At 43.0% G+C, this 17584-nt stretch overlaps 1 protein-coding gene across 7 annotated transcripts in view; it reads right to left on the reverse strand.

Annotated features, from left to right (window-relative positions):
- CREB5 (cAMP responsive element binding protein 5) overlaps nt 1-17584 on the reverse strand; it is a 267267-nt gene that overhangs the window by 167687 nt on the left and 81996 nt on the right. For all 7 annotated transcript variants that reach the window (XM_035130003.3, XM_088654197.1, XM_035130002.3 and 4 more), the window contains one exon: nt 10670-10842. In XM_035130003.3, the coding sequence (XP_034985894.1) occupies nt 10670-10842 (173 nt within the window). The remainder of the gene's footprint in view (nt 1-10669; nt 10843-17584) is intronic.

The raw sequence follows: 17584 nt of genomic DNA on the forward strand, positions 1-17584 counted from the left end.
CAAAGCGGGGAGTGGGGTGGGGTGGGGGAGAAGTACAAGAAGGGGCAAGAGTGGAGAAGCATTGGGGCTTAAACAAGTGTTTTACATTTATTCACATTTATGAGACTCTCACTCACCAACCCTGCTCCAAAATCCTGTAAAATTGAGAGGCACATAGCAGGGTTTAAAGGAAAATATCTAGTGGTAATACACACAAGACAGACAGACAGACAGACAGACAAGCATGTCAAGGCTTCAATGGTGGCAGTGCTGAGTTTTGGGACAACATGGCAAAATAAGTTAAATCCATTATGGGTAACTTGTATAGCCCACATCCAAAATAACTCCACCACAGATCACAGGGTCACATTTAATGTCCATATTTACGGTAATTTGCACACACACACACACACACACACACACACACACACACCAGTGGCTTGTGATGAAATTTTTCGTAGGGGAGCAGTTAGGCACCAGCTTGTGAGGGCGATTGGGAGGGACGGGGCGTTGTGACGTCGCTCATGAGAGCATCATGCCTCCCTAAACCAGGCAGAAGCTTCCCAGTCTTTGAGAAGAGGGCACCTACTCTAATTTACTGGGAACATTTAGGGGACTAGCTTGGTCCACTGACTACATGTCACACACATATCCAAATTTAATGTCTGTACACAGCAGATGATAAATTAAAGCTGGAGGGGCTACGGTTGAAACTGGGAGTAAGCCCCATTGAGCCAACAGGATTGATTTCGGAGTAGGTTGGGATTGTGCTGCCTGCAAACGTCATACATGGCCTTCTGAAATTTAAAGAGCTTGAGCAGGTCATGATATGACAGGTGAGTAGGAGAATCTCGCATACGACCTAACACACTGCTTACTGCAGATTTCAAAGGATTGTGTCTTGAGTTCTGCCTTAGGGAGCAAGGCTGGCAGGCAGAACCATAACGTAGCAGATTTGGGGGCCTAAGCAAACCCCACCCGCCACCGCATTTGGCATGTGCTCTGTTATAAAAGGCTTTCACAAACATGATATTCTGCAATGGATTAAGGCACAGTAAACTACTTAACTTAACTTAAGTACTTGTTTATTAATTTTTCATTGCTTAGCCTAACCTCTGAAGGGTTAGATTCCCTTTTACCCCCACAAAATCAATGATTTTATGTTTATAATGGAGCTGGAATTAGCACGGCTTCGCTCTCCTCCTCCCCTTCATTCATTATTCAGAGGAATCTTTAACACATTAAGGGATTCGTCTTGAATGCTTAAGACCTTGCTGAGGGGGCGTTGGGAACAATGTATCCCACACGTCCCAGTATTTAAAATTTATACATTGTGGTACCTAAGGAGTAAAGATATGGAAATAACTAGAGGCCCGTAAGTTGATTCTGCTAAATAATTTTTAATAAAAATGTATTTGTAAGGAGGCATGCCCAGCCCTTAAGAGTTTTGATGTGGGGTGGACCATGCAGCATAAAAAGGAACAAGCACACCAATTATTTCTGTGGAATACAGTGCATTTTTACCCACAAAAAATCAGCCTTCCCGCCCCCCGCAAAAAGGAAAAGTAACAAGCACATAAATCCCTCAGACTCGCATCCTGTTTTTCTGTATATTCAAATGTCAGAGTTATTGAACTGTCACAAAGGTGTATAACTCAAGCTGCCAGTTAAATGGTATCCAGGTTTTCCCCACTACTGTTCCAGACCGAAAACAAAACAAAATTCAGATATAGGGCAATTTACTGCACTTGTCATTTGGAGCCTCTATTTCAAAAGGTAATAGGACGGCTACTGCACTACTAAAAGCAGAAAACCGAAGATATATGCCTTTAAAGGGGAAAATAATAATAATAATGTTGACTGCAAGTTGCAATCAGTCTTAATTCATTCTTTATTGCTGCTCTAGTTCAGTGTTATTTGAGCCGGTCTTAACTGTTAAAAGCATTTCAAATGTTCACATGGTGTGCATTAGGTTTCCAAGTAAAAGCAAGGAGAGCCCACCAAATGTAACTTCCCGAATGCAAACCACATGAATTTGATTTCTTTGTGGCATAACTTTAATTGGGTTCAGGGGTCTCTCAGATGTACCTGTCTATCTGCTTTCCGATGGCCTGGCGTGATAAGGCTAATACGAAGAAGCTGCTCTGAACTGCTCTCAGTTACCGTGAGACCATTACCAAGTTTACCCACTTGTGGCTATGCTCAGACCCTTTCCCCCCGCCAGGCTGCAGCCACCAAGAAGCTTGAAACTGCAGGATGGCGCAGTACCTGTAATGTGACATGGTCTTGCATATTTACAGGGCCATGCAGGTTGCTGCTGGGTGATGCTGTTCCAGAAGCTTCTCGCATCCATGCTGCTGGCTCTTAAACCAAGACAAGCAACGTCTGTCCCATGAAGGTAGGGGTGGATGTGGGAGACACATACAGACTTCCCATTCACCTCCCTAATGGCCCCTCATGCAATCCTATATGAGCACAATGGTTGGGGAGAACAGGGCTCCATTGAATGTACAGGAATCCTCCGCAGCATATTGTATCGTGCTATTGTTAATGGGGATTAATTTATGGCCCTTCTGATGGCCAGGGGCACATCTAGCAAATTTACCAGGCAATCATCAGGAAATGAATCAAACAGGCGCATAAAAGGCTGCATTGCTAGAACATGCCCCAGGTCCCTCTGCCAAATGAACAAACAACAGAAACTCCTGACTCCAGGAATTCCCACAGGAATCTTACAAATGGGATGGAGATAGAATGGCTATGCGTGAATATTCATCTTAGCTGTCAAGTCATTTTAAGATGGCAGTAACCACACCTCGTGGCATTTGTTTCATTAAGTTAATCATACACCACTTGAAACAGTAATAATAACACTTAGCATCTAGCATTGCTTTCAAAGCGTTACACAACAATTATGTCAAGTTGGCTGCTCCTACTATCTTCGTGATACACTACCCAAAGTGGGGAGGTGCTTACTGAAAGGGCATAGTGGTTTGCCAAAGGCCAATGAATATGAGCTCTAGGTGGGGACACCTTTATGGCTGAATGGGAAGCTCTAGCTAGTGCATACCTTTCAACATTTCTCTGATGAAAAAGGGGGTGTCCAGTGCTACTTTTCTTGAAAAAGAGGTGACAGAACTCACCATTCTCTTAGAATGGCAATGTCTAAGAGGTGTTGGAAGTGAGTTATGGCTGAAAAGGAGCCCTATTCCATACCCTCCATACCTATTTTCACCAATGAAAATAGGGACATCCTAAGGAAAAGCTGGGCATACATTAGATACCAGGAGAGCTTCTGTAAGTCTGGGACTATCCCTGGAAATAGGCTTGCCATATTTTGAGGAACAAGAAAGAGGACACATTTGCCAACTTCTACTTTTAACTATGGCTCACTAGGACGACTCTTGTTTTACATACCTATGAAAAAGAGGGTGTGTCCTGGAAAAAGAGGGTGTATGGTAACCCTACGACTTGGAGGGTTTGTTACAGCAGAATGCTGCAACTAGGCTGGTGAGTCTACCAAAAGCATATTTACACCATGGCTGGCCTGCATTAGCTGTCAGTATGCTACAAAGCCAAGCTTAAAGGTTCTTGTGCTAGCATACAAAGCCCTATACAAACTTGGAACCAGGATACTTTAGGAATACTCTTAGTCCTTATGTTCCTTCCGCGTCACTGCAATCATTAAGAGGGAGCATTGTAAGTGCTTATTTTACATACTTACACACACACACACACACACAGAGAGAGAGCACGCACACACACACACACACACACACACACACACACACACAGAGAGAGAGAGAGAGAGAGAGAGAGAGAGAAATAGTTGGCCCATTTTGACTTTGCAGGGGATTTAAATATTAATGTCAGATCAAGATGCTACAGAAAATTTGCTGTCATGCACCTTGTTTTCCTTTGTTTCCTCATCTTTCATTTGCCATATATTTAAAAGATCGTATTGGTGTTAATTGGTGTGTTGGTTTGTTACTGATTATGCATCTTGCAAGACACTGGTTTGCTTAAGTATTTCATCTCAGTGAAGCTATGTTAAGTTTCCCCCCGATTCTTCAAACAATGCGACAGAACAATTTGTGTTTTTTTTTCAGCTGCAACCCAAAACCACCTGCTTCGAAGCAAGTTGAATTGAAATCAATGACTTCTAAGTAAATTAGTTTAGGACTGGTTTAGGACTGTGGTGCCAGTGGCTATTTCTTTTATATTACATCGGATTGTAATCCATAACCACGAAGGAAGAGGGAACCATGGGGAAATTTCAAGCAATCAGGAAGTAGCAAGCTTTTCCGCAACAACCTGGACTCCAGTCAGAGCTGGCTGTCATTTTATGTGTTCAGTTAAGACTGATTTCAAAACTTTACCATGAAACCTTAGGAAAACAAACCACATGAAAAGAGCACAAACTGAGAATATTAAATAGGAGTTTTCACAGGAAATGGATTCTATTCCCCCCCCCCAATATTACTGGGTGCCAAACTCTGAATCATTTATTCAAAATTTTATATTGGTGCTTTAACAGGGAGTCAAACGTCTACAATAGCTTGTTTACTTTAACCAACTTTGTTTAGTTAATTCCTCAAGAATTCCAAAGCTTCTGCCTTGTTCATTTAATTTTCATCAACCCGCGTCCAAAAATACTGTGCTGATGACTCACAATATTAATCTCTCTGTTACAGTGGGCACAACTGCGTATACTTAAGGAGCTACCCTCAACTAATGCAAAAACTAGAGTAACCATATACTGGAGGCCACCCAATTTTTACTTAGTGTTCTGGAACATATGCAGGGTTCCCACATATAAACAAGCATCATGTTAAGATACGTTAATGCTTCTGTTTCTTGCTTTGGAGTGCTCAGCACCAAAGTTGTAGTCAGGATTTCATTCTGGACAAGATTCCCATTAAGAACTCTGGAGTAGGAAGCTGTTTGGGCTTTGTCTATTCATGCTTAAAGAGAGCGTTCCCTAAAATATAGCAGAAGTAATAAATTAAGCAGTAAAAATGGCAACAGATTACTTTGTAGGAAGGAGGTTGCATTTGCTCCCAGGCCAGCGGCTGCTGCTCTTGCAGCTGAAACTCCAGCCAGGAGCTATAAAACAATTCCTTGTGTCTGAGAGAAATGATAATACTGCTCATTTCCAATGACTGATTCAAGATACACACCCAATGCCTATGCCAAAACCTGCTAACTTCTATAATCAATAAAGTTGTGGCCTGTTTAAATCCCAGTTGGTTGTCCTCAATTTATTGCAACTAAATCATGTCTTGGTCGCACCACCTATTGCTCAACCGCACCCGGGCCCATATTCCTATGGTAGTGAAAACAGCACCATACTGTTAAAAGGAAATGCATTAATTAATTTACCGTATTTTTCGCTCCATAAGACGCACTTTTTCCCCCCTAAAAAGGAAGAGAAAATGTCTGTGCATCTTATGGGGCGAATGCGTGGTCCCTGGAACCAAATTGCCCAGGGGCGAAAAAGCAGATCGTGCTTTTTTTTTTCTTAGAAAGAGGGAAGGGTTTTTTAAGAGGAAGCTGCTGAGCAGCTGATCGCCAAGCGATTGGGAGGGGGCCGCCCTACAGCTGAGGGGAGGCGATGCGTGGACTGTTTGGGCAGTGCAGAGCCTGCGGGTGCCCAAGCCATCACATCACTCCTAGGATAGATGTGTGGCTCGGGCGCTGCAGGCCCTACAGTGAGTGCCGCCCAGCATTTTGTCACCCCCCTCAGTGGTGACACCCGGGGAGGACTGCCCCCACTGCACCCCTTTCCTCTGCCCCTGCTTTTCACAGGTGTGTCGGGGGGGGGAGAGGCACCTATGACACCACCTAAGTCCACCGTACTTGAGCAGTATTATAGCTCTTCACAGAAGCAGCACGCAGATATAGATTACATTCTCCCTTATCGCTCCTGCTTTGCACTATTTTGGGGTGCTTTTCCTGGCCAGGAATAGGTGTTTGAGTTCTGTCTGTGGTTGAAGCAAGAGAAAGAAAGAACACAATGAGGCCTTAAGTAAAGCGAATAAGAGGTGGGGTCTGAGATGACAGGAACGGAGTTCCTTCCCACCCCTTGGGAAGCCCGGGGGGGGGAGTTGGAGCAGAGGGGAGGACCGTGGCAATTCGGTGGGACTTCTGGTTAAGGAACAGTGAGAGGGGCAGCAAACTCAGTGACAGCCCTGGGTAGCAAAAACCCTAGCTACACCACTGGTTTTAAGGACAGTACAGCAACACATGGGGATTTTCAGTTCCAGACAGGGATTTAATTTGCAAACACACGACTAAGATCACGAACAGGTAATCGGAAGCAGGCTTTTAAAAACAAATGTCTCAGATTTTCAACAGAAGGGGTAAATCCAGCTGAAATGCAGGAAAAAAATGGATTGAAATTTGTATACCAACAGTGTAATGTGAATGATACAATAAACTTGCATGCTTACGTTGCTACCAATCCCACAATAAACGCCTGCCTGAAAGAACCCTAAGGAGTACATTGAAACGACAAAAAATATTGTTTTCGCTTGGTTATTAAGATATACAAGGACCACATCATGGTTTTTGTGGGAGCAGGAAGGAAATATTGCTGTATTCTGCTTCTTCTCTTCTCATTTATCTGACTTGGAGCCTTCTCGGCAGCAAAAGCATATTAACATCTGAAATTAGTATGCATATATAAAATTATACACTGCCAGTAATTTGTTCACAACAACCCTTATCCTGTCAGGTATCTAGGATGATTCCATTTTATACACATGCCTCCTGGGGAAGAAAGAAAGAAAGAAAGAAAGAAAGAAAGAAAGAAAGAAAGAAAGAAAGAAAGAAAGATCTGGAAATAAAAGTTACAGCCACTCCAAAGACACCTAGCTTTGCTTCATGGAATGAAATGCACATGCAAACAGATGAATCGCAGTCTCCTGTGCAAGAGTGAGGCCTGAATGAAAGTTTGAATGAAACCTTATCTTGCCATTTGTTGTTTTCATTGGATTGCAGCCAGTGCAAACATTTGCAGGTGGCTGGGCCATATTTTGACACTTAACTATCTACAGTTGTGATAAAAATCAGAATGTTGCTACACTGCAGTTTCCAATAGCCTACAGGGCCAGATTCTGCTCCCACTTAAGACGCACTAAGACCATTACGACATTGTCTGCTGAGAAGCTTAGAGTTTGTTAACAAACGTATTCTGTGGGGCCACTCAATTCTCTCTCTCTATCTAAAAATAAAAAGAATAATTTTCTGAGGCAGCAAATTCTCCTAATACTTCATACTGTTATGAGTTTGTGAGTGCCAGAGCCCTGTAATTAATCCCTGGATCCAGCAAGTGTTAACATCTAATCAAGACAAACTAGCTTTCCGTGAAGTGATCGCCTGGGTGATGAGCCATGAATGGGGATTAAAGTGCAATAGAGCAAATAGGTGGGGCCCCCCTCTCAACAGTTTAGAGTAGAGAGTTGTGTGTGTATGTCGGAGAGAGAGGATGTAATCTAAAGGAAAACAAGAAAAAGAGGGTCAGAGAGCACAACGTTTGGTTTCTGTTTGAGTCCAAGGCTGCATCTATGGGAGAAACAAGACCCTTTGGGGGTGATGATGCTGTTAAACCCTCCATTGTAGCCTCAGTTTGTATACATGTTTTTTAAAAGCATATATCCTAAAGACACCGCAGTCTCCGCTGTGCCTCATTTCCAAAAGGAATCACAAACCCTAGGTAAGTGCCTGGAACCCCTGGAATCTCACACCAGTCGGAGGTCAGGGTGGCGTGCAACAATACGTTAATCAGGACCTCACCGCCCACAGAGTTAGAATATGTTGAAATACAAACCAAGAACTCCAGTCATAAGTGTTTCACATGTCCTCTTCCCTTTACCCAAGGCTGTATATCCTCCATAAAAATACCTTTCGAAAATGTGCACTAATGTACCAAATGGCAATTATTTTGACTGTGCTTATTTGGTTTAGCCAATAAATGTTGGTTGTTCAGTCAATGCTAGGAACAGAATGCTATATGTATCTACTCAGAAGTAATTCACAATGAGTTCCATGAGCTTAGTCCCAGGAAAATGGATATCAGATGAAGCCGAAAAGGAAGGGAGTGCAAGACACTGTCTATTCTAAAGCAGGTAAACAGGTGTGGGGAATCTTAGTTCTTTAGATGTGGCTGAACTACAATTACCATCCCTGTAAGCAGGGCCTGTAAGCAGGGCCAATGGCCAGGAATGATGGGAGTTATGTAGTTAAGAAACATGTGAAGGATAATAATAATAATAATAATAATAATAATAATAATAATAATAATAATAATAATAATAATAATAATTTATTATTTATACCCCGCCCATCTGGCTGGGTTTCCCCAGCCACTCTGGGCGGCTTCCAACCGAATATTAAAAACAGTACAGCATCAAACATTAAAAACTTCCCTAAACAGGGCCGCCTTCAGCTGTCTTCTGAAAGTAGAATAGTTACTTATTGCCTTGACATCTGCTGGGAGGGTGTTCCACAGGGCAGGTGCCACTACCGAGAAGGCCCTCTGTCTGGTTCCCTGTAACCTCACTTCTCGCAATGAGGGAACTGCCAGAAGGCCCTCTGCGCTAGATCTGTGTCCGGGCTGAAGGATGGGGGTGGAGACGCTCCTTCAGGTATACAGGATGCATGTGAAAGCAGAACTCTTGTGTGTAAGAGAGGTACACAATAGAACTTTAGTACACCTTTGGGAATGTATTACCACTGTATTTTTTAAAAAAAAGAAATCAGACAATACTGTCAACATAGAGTAAGGGTTTATCTCCATTACTAATGAGCTAAACTAATGCCAATAGCTGGTAGATGGCAACGACATTCTCAGAACCACATTCCGCACGCCAATAGCAATGAGTACATAAATTGTCAAAAGAACCTGATTTTCTTAACTTTCATTGCTAAGAAAACAGGATGTCAATACAACAGGAACACACATACAATGAAGGAGCCTGGGATGTGTAAAACATATAGGCATCCATGTGCATTTTTTTAAAAAAGAAAAGGACATCTGGAAAGATCTCTGAATGAGTCTTACACAGCAGAGGCCAGTTTGGTAGGGTTGAGCCAACACTGGCATCACTACAGCTGACTTTGATGGGACTGGGGAGGGAAAGAGCCGCAGCAAAATTGGTTCTACTGCTGCACCTGCATAGCCTAAGCTCACCTCCACTACCCTACCCTACCCATTGTAAAGGTGAGCTATAGCAAGGGGAGTTTCACAATTCTATCCCACCATACCAATTGCTGCACTCGCCATGCAATTCTTATTCATTCAAGCCCGGAGGTCCAGGAAGGAGCATAGGACAAGACAATGAACATGCATTTTACTACAGGTGGTAGAAAATCTGTAGAATACCCATTGATGGATCTTTCAAAAGTTAGGAAACAGACTAATAGATTAGAAACAATGTATGGAGAGAGACTAATGGGTTAAGGACAACAACTTGGCGGGATACTCATTAAGGACAACAACTTGGCTGGATGCTCATTATGGATGAAAGGGAGAGCCAGCACATGGAGTGGTTAGAAAATCCTCAGCCTAAATATAATGGAGTTGGGGTTGACTTTGGAATCAAGCTGGGGGCCCAATACATTTTGGCACCTGGGGCGAAGCAGAAAATGGTGCTCCCCCAACCAGAAAAGAGGAGGGGAGTGAAGAGCTACATCAGGAACAAGTGGGGAAATCAAATCAACCTTACCCAAAGGTTGAAGTGGGAATCAAAGGCTGTTGTGGTGGAGGAGGAAATGGACTCACTCTGAATCATGTCAGGTGGGTGCAGAGCCCAGGATACCCCAGAGGGCAGCCCCTACCATTTACCCCCTAGGGGTGGGAGGAGACCAGCAGTGCCTCGTATTCACCAAGAAGCCTCTGTAGAGGTGTAATGGCAGTGGGGAGGCTGCGGAGGAGGAGACAGAACTGGCTTCGAAGGAGCACACCACAGCTCTTATGGCTACTACAGCAATAGCAGAAGCAGTGAGTTATGCATTCTTTGGAGGCCAAGATCATCTGCCCTTGTGGATCCTGCAGCCTGAGGCAGTTGCCTCACTTTGCCTCATGGGTGGGTTGGACCTGAAGGTCACAGAACATTTTGATGGGTGGTCACCTTCTTTCCTCTTAAAGATAGCCTCTCCTCTCCACAAGATCCCAGAGCTATCACTTAAGCTCTCAGTTATGATTAGCTTCACATTATAGGCTACAAACTGTACAGAAGAAACATGGGGTCTCTCTCTAGGATAGTAATCCGAGATATATTAACAAACACAGTATGCTTTGAATGAATGGCTCTTCCGGTGGCTGAAATGCTAAGCAATACTACTGATAAGGAAAATTCTGGGTTGAGAGACTACTCAACAGCCCAGCTCATTGGGGTACAAGTTCCCCCGCGGGTCCATGTGGTCAGTAAAAGAAGGAAATTCCACCCAAGTAATTTGGAGCAAAACAGCAGTCCGTAGACTTAGATCCTTTATTGTTGCGCAACAGGTTCCAACAGCAGTAAGAACCCTGAGCATGAATTTCCGTAACACTACATAACCGCCACCACCCATCTCTAGATTATCTTGCAAAAAAATTTCGCCGTGTATCATTCATCAAACACAACATCTGGCACAACACCTAGGCCAGCACTTCATCCAAGCAAGAATCAACCAAGGATGTCCTTACCCAATCTGCCGGTTCGTGGAAGGTGCTTGTGTTATGACGGAACTCGATTGCGGAGATGGCATGGCTTGTTGAATAACGATGCTGGTGTCGTGGTTTGGCATCCTTGGATTTGAGAGCTGGTGCGTCCCCGGTGCCGCCATAGCTCCTCCAACAGCGTTATGCATTGAAATATTCTGTGAGAAGGGGATTGGGAGAGTAAATTGGATGCTATAGTTTGTTGTTTTTAATTTCCCTCCTGCCTAAAATTAAGGATCTGGAAGTGTCAAAAAAAATGAAAAGTTATTGGCTCCCAGCAAACTGCATGTCAATAGATCTTGCTCTAACAGCTATAAAGAAATGAAAAATAACTCTTCTGCTTTTACATTGCAACACAAATTGAAAATACTTGGAAGTTGACTAATCACTCTTCTGTACATCTGACTCGTGATTTATAATATAGACATTTTGCACATATCCATTTGCCTGTGTGTGATATATATTTCATTTGAAAATGATTTTCACGGTCAGTCTAGGCCACATTGATTTAGTATTCAGCCTGTTGTTACAGTACTGTACTAGATCTGCTGAGAATGATAAGTGAATTGGGTTTGACAGGACTCAGAATAACAACTAGTGCATTATATATATATAAAAAACCCTTGACATTTATTCTGGGTGTAGTTGACATCTTAAGCCAATACAAAGTTATTACTGGACTCATCTTTGCTCTCTCATTATTGCTTTAACACCTGTTGGTACGCAAGATATGTTTTTGAGTATCCCAGAGTTCTTGTTAAGTGGTGAGAAGAGCTAGACATGAAAGTCAAAAAATTAAGACTAAACGCAAGGAAGTAACATTATCGCCACAGATAAGTGAGTATCTAGAGTGAATTCAGCAGCTGAGACCTGAAACAGGAATAGGAAGTTGACATCTAGAATTCATAGAATCACATAATGGAAGGAACCCTTCCATTATATGATTCTATGAATTCTAGATGTCAACTAGTCATCTAGTCCAACCCCGTGCAATGCAGGAATCCTATCCTGCCCACAGCTATCCCTGAGTGGGCTTGAACCACCAACCTTCTGCTTAACAGCCAGATGCATTGACCCATTGTGCCATGATAATAAAATCACCTTCAATTGCCTGAGGAAATGAACTAGATTGCACAAGACAACCACGGCGAGGTCCCAACCTCATGCAGCCTTTCTAAACCTGCAAACACAGGGATGGGGTGGCATTCGTGGAGGTGTGAGAAGAGTAAACCATTCCTCCATCTCCCTGATCTTCTATAATAATTGCCCTCCACATCCCCACATTCCTGTATTTGCAAAAGCAGTTTTGGTGATTGCATTAAAAATATCACACATCTAGAAGCACAGCTAAGGTTTTTCTTCAGCCCTCACTGTTGATCAAGAAAGTGCATAGCATGCCACTATCTGTCAGATGCTGCCTCACAAAGAACAAGAACAGATATCTTTCAGGCATAGAGAGAGACGGTTGACCAGCTTGAGAAGCATTTGACTTTGACTAACTTTCTCTGCTGCTGTTAGACAAATCTTGATTGGCCCAGCCTGGTCTTCTTCCTGGGTGTTCCAAGTTGGGCCAATGCCAGCCCTGAACACTCTTGACAGCAGCCACATCCACGGTTTTAATATAATGCTCTAAACTCTCCTGAGTGTGTGATAACGCTAAAAGGGTGAGCAAGAGGGCTAGGAAGTTGTGAATGGACGAGCGAAGAGACAAAAAGCGATGCACACCGCTGTAACAGCTAGGTAAAAAATACGAGTCCCTGAAATACTGCTTGTCTGCAAAGTTCTACTGCCAACAGAATGGTTAGCAAACATTGCATGCATGGTAAATGGAAGAACATCTTTATGGTTGTTACATCTGTTACCCTTTCTCGGATTTCTGATTTCCAAATTGTAGCTGCATAGTTTGACAGAATCCCAAAAGGACACTGAGCCTCCTGGTTCTCAACTGCCAGAGCTATATACATTGAACCAACTTTTGGGACTGATAGTGCCAGTGTTGTTAATCAGTGGGCAGCCCTGTTTTATTCTGCTTTGTCGGGACCTTTATTTACCTATATTTGAACATGCAGTGAATCTTCTGACTTTCATTTTAATCTACCAGACACAAGAGTAAAAGTTTTCAGGTGAGGCTTTTGTTTTGTTACAGTTAAAGCCCGCACACCAAAGAATTCTGGGAACTGTGGTTTGTAAAGGGTGCTGAGAGTTGTAGCTCTGTGAGGGACAAACTACAGTTCCCATGGTCATGTCACAGAATTGTAGGGCATAGAGCATGGGTTGGTAAACTAAGGCCCGTGGGCCGGATCAGGCCCAATTGCCTTCTAGATCTGGCCTGCGGATGGTACGGGAATCCAGGCAGTCGGCATAGCACGTGTGTGCAGTGGTTTTTGCGACTCAGCCACGCTTGGGGTCAAAAGTAAGGTAGGTGGCTGCTCGAGACAAGCCCCTTTTCCGATGCGCCCAGCAATCTTTTCTAGGGTTGCCAGACTCAATAGAGGACAGGACTTCTGTGCCTTTAATTGCCCTGCTCTCTTTTGAGTCTGGAAACCTTAAAGAGAAACCAGCAGACCCTTTGCTTGGAAATTAAACAAAGGGTCTGCTGGTTTCTCTTTAAGGTTTCCAGACTCAAAAGAGAGCAGGGCAATTAAAGGCACAGAAGTCCTGTCCACTATAGAGTCTGGCAACGCTAATCTTTTCTTCTGGGGTGGGGGGGAAATAAGAGGGAAAAGGAGCCACAAAGGAGCTCCACCATGGAGCTGCCGGCGACTGACCTCAGGAAGGGCAGTTGTGGTGGCAGGGGCTCAGAGGCACCTTGGGAGTAATGCCCGCCAGTGTCTGTGGCAGCAGTGCGCCCTGCCGGAGGAAGCGGGGAGCGCCTGGGCAGCTGCACTCCGAAGCAGTTCTGCGCTCTGCTGGGGAGGCCGCTCGTTAGCTACACAGTGCAAGCCATGGAAACGTAAACAGCCGCCGCCTCGTCTTCCCTCACGCGGGGAAAGGAACGTTTTTGCTTGAGTGGCACCTGCCTGGCTTAGCATGGCCAACAGCTTTTCCCTTCACCCTCGCAGGCACACACGCTCTCAAGGGCTGACAGGAATGGTGTGCTTACCTCAGCCCCCCTCCCCGCCTTATGAGAGAAATAACAACTGTCAACACGTAAAACGCAAAGGAAACGGCATCGGTGTATGAGGGGGAACCCCCCCCCCCAAAAAAAATCACATTTGGGCAATGTTGGGATTGGTCCCAATAAGGGTTTTTGCCAAAAAAAATATGGGTCATAATCATGGCAACATATAGTCCGGCCCTTCACAGAGGGACAGGCCCCCTGCTGAAAAAGTTTGCTGACCCCTGACATAGAGTTAGTAGGTCCTTTAGTTCAACCTCCTGCTCAATGCAGTTTGCAACTACAGCATCCTTGAGCAAAAGCGGCTCTAGGGGAGCATGAATGGTGCGGTCACACCAGGCATGAAGCTTCTGGGGTGCTGCAGCAGGTGTCACCACTATTTCATCCAATGGAAGGCAAGAGATGGAGGGGACACCAGATTTTGGCGCTGCACAGGGCAGCACTGAAATTTGAGACACTGGCAGCTGTGTATCCCACTGCTTTGCTTGAGCGCACAATGTTAAAACAGCCCTACTAAGCTACCATCTATACAGGCTTCCAGTATACATATATTGGATTAAATCAGCCATGCAACGATGACAGCAGAGGAAGACTCCACAGAAAACATTCCTGGCAATCATTTCTTTTGTGGCATGAACAGGCTTCTTCATCCCATCTCCTGCATGCAGCTAGTCTTCAATGTAAACATCGCTAACTCCTCTCATGGCCTCCTCAAAAAACGCAATGGATTAAGTGCTTTTCATCTTTTATCTTAATTTTTGTGACATGATCTCATTAGTGGTGCCCTCTAATTATCAATGGAAATGAATAATGAAAGATGCCTCCTGTTTTCCAGACCCATCAATAACTTGCAACCAATGTCCCTTTTTTGTATCCCCACAGATTATCCCCTTTGACATACGCTTTTACATACACGATAGTATACAATGTATACCGGATGTGCCAGTGGCTATGTGGTTAGAATAAAGTCTGAGCAGAGTTGTTGTTGTTGTTGTTGTTGTTGTTGTTGTTGTTGTTGTTGTAAGGCATTCTAAATTAAAGGAAAAAGCAATATTTTGAAAGGCATGGAGCCCAGTTACACGAACCATTCCATGAGAATGTTAAGATAAGTTTTCATACAGTATAGGGAAAATACACACTGCCATGGAGGAATACTGAAAGAGTACATTTCAAGCTTCAAAGAGGAGGACCCATATACTACATGGACTAAAGGTTATTTATTTCACAAACAATCAGCTGCCTGAGATCATCACTCAAGCAGCACTGCACACAAAGCACTCCTTATGTTCCAGTGAAATTGCAGTAACACAAAATGCGTAGCGCACAATTAGGGTCATTTACTATATGTTGCAGTGGGATAACTGCACAGCATCCTGCTAATTGAAGGCCACTGAGCAGGGGAATTCAACTGGATGGATAGCTTTTTATTTATATTGTGTCTTAATAGTACTGAAGCCATAAAGGGAGCATTTTTTCTCTCTCCCTTCTTCTTCCTGAAACTGCCTGTTGTGGAGTTTATAAAACAGGAATTTGGCAGCATGTCAGTGGTGCAAACTGATTTCCTCTTCTAAATGTAATTTTTAAAAGCAAACAAACAAGGTTATGTCTGCTAATGAAGCATTACATGCTACTCTGGAGCTCCCCCCCCCTCTTTCTTTTTGGTCGAGCAAACGCAATCTCAATAGAAAACAGTTAATGGCCTTGCAAAAGAATATGTTTGCTTCAAATTCATTCAGTAAGTATCTCTGTCCAAATGAAAGCATCACTATATATTATAGCAATCCCGTATTCCTTTGCTCCACAAACGTAATCAGGAATAGGATTTCAGCTACAACAAAAATCAGCAGTTTTGCTGAGAAATGTGGGGTGCTATATTATGTCAATATTTAATTTTCTTTTTAAAAAACAAACACATAGCTAATTATAGGCAGCCATCAGCAACTTCAGTATAATATTGTACTTAATTGATACTTAGATATGTCCTCCAAATGTCGTTGGACTACCAGTCTATGTTGCCAATGGCCAGAGATCATGTGATTTTTTTCATCCCTACTCTAAGGATTCATTTTGGCATAACATGGTGTGTCCATTGGCATATCCATCAGTTCAGTCACCAGATTCTCACTGGAATTCTGAAAACTCATTGGCCTATGTCTGTGGACCAATAGAGGTGTGATGGAATGTCCACAAAGGATCCATCACACACGCTGAGCTTTTGAATTCCACCAGCTCATAAAAAAGCTGTGTTCACCAGCCAACTATAAATATAAAATATCACAAGTTACATATCCATTTCTTCAGCAACAGTATCATTTCATTTTCCTCTTAGCAAACTGTGAACCGAATCCCAATGCAGTCTAGCTCTCTTGCTTCGGTTAAGACTAAAAGAACTGGCTCCCCCCCCCCTTTCACATAGTTAATCGTGTGTAATTCAATCAATGTTGGAGACAGAATTCTTACATTTAACTTTTTCATCATAAAGATAATTCCTTGACAGATTCTTTTTTCATGCTGTCTGTGAATTGAAAACTTTGGGGTACAATTTTTCCAAATACAAATAAACAGTAAACATGGCTTACCCAGACCATGACATTATGCTGATTTTTCTGTTACTATAACTCCTACAGAGGTATTCACACTCAAGACCAGTCGGGAGATTTATAGCATTGCTTCCAAACGACAGACTATGGACATGAATCTCCCACCTTGCATGGTCTTACATGGCACTATCAATATGAAACAACTTCACGCTTTCCTGAATTATGGTTATTGCCAGATCTGCTTCGAATACATGCACAGGAAATGCACCTTTATTGTAGCCAAATGTATAAAGGTCCAGAGTTGTTTTAAAAGATGCTTCCTTCAAAATTTACAACTAGGATTTAAAATATCCAGAACTAGGGTTGCCAGACTCAATAAGAGGACAGGACTTCTGTGCCTTTAATTGCCCTGCTCTCTTTTGAGTCTGGAAACATTAAAGAGAAACCAGCAGACCCTTTGTTGAATTTCCAAGCAAAGGGTCTGTTGGTTTCTCTTTAAGGTTTCCAGACGCAAAAGAGAGCAGGGCAATTAAAGGCACAGAAGTCCTGTCCTCTATTGAGTCTGGCAACCCTATCCAGAACTTGTTGGCCATGGAGGGGTAATTAGAATGTTGTGTATGCAAATGAAAGCTGGTGGATTAAAAATATGTGAGGTAGGGTGAAACCTACAAAAAAATAATAATAATCTTGCACATACGTGAAGAAAAATTAAATGGCATCTATTGCCATCATTCAAATTTTTTTTTACAGCACCCAAGTCTTTGAATTGCCCGCTTTTCAAATTGAAAAAGAAAAAGCACAAAAAGTAAGTTCCGCTTTTAAACTAAGTCTTTGGTAACTTTTTTTTTTTAAAAAAAACGGTTCTTAGTTTCCCTACACACAAATGTTCTCAAAATAGCTTAACCTTGAATGGCTTAAGAGGGAGAACTTTTTTGAGTGATAATAATTTAATCCAGTGTTGGTGCATCCATTCCCCCCCCCCCCCGAGCAATTGTCTAAATCATACACAAGAGAGTGTTTGTTTTTAAAGGCAATATAGACATTTTGCTCAGCTTCGTTTTAGTGATTGCCCACTTCCAGGAGGGTATCCTGTCACTGCGAGATTGAAGTGGATGGATGCCAGAACAGAGGAGGAATGTTAATACTGTCCTTCTTCACACTGATTGTTCCTCCAGTTCTAGTTAATAATTATGCCCCTTCATTGTGCACTATAATCTTTTAAAGATTACAACTCTCATTTGG

This window comes from Zootoca vivipara, chromosome 11, assembly GCF_965207765.1.
Source record: "Zootoca vivipara chromosome 11, rZooViv2.hap1.1, whole genome shotgun sequence".
In the NCBI taxonomy this organism is placed as follows: Eukaryota; Metazoa; Chordata; class Lepidosauria; order Squamata; family Lacertidae; genus Zootoca; species Zootoca vivipara.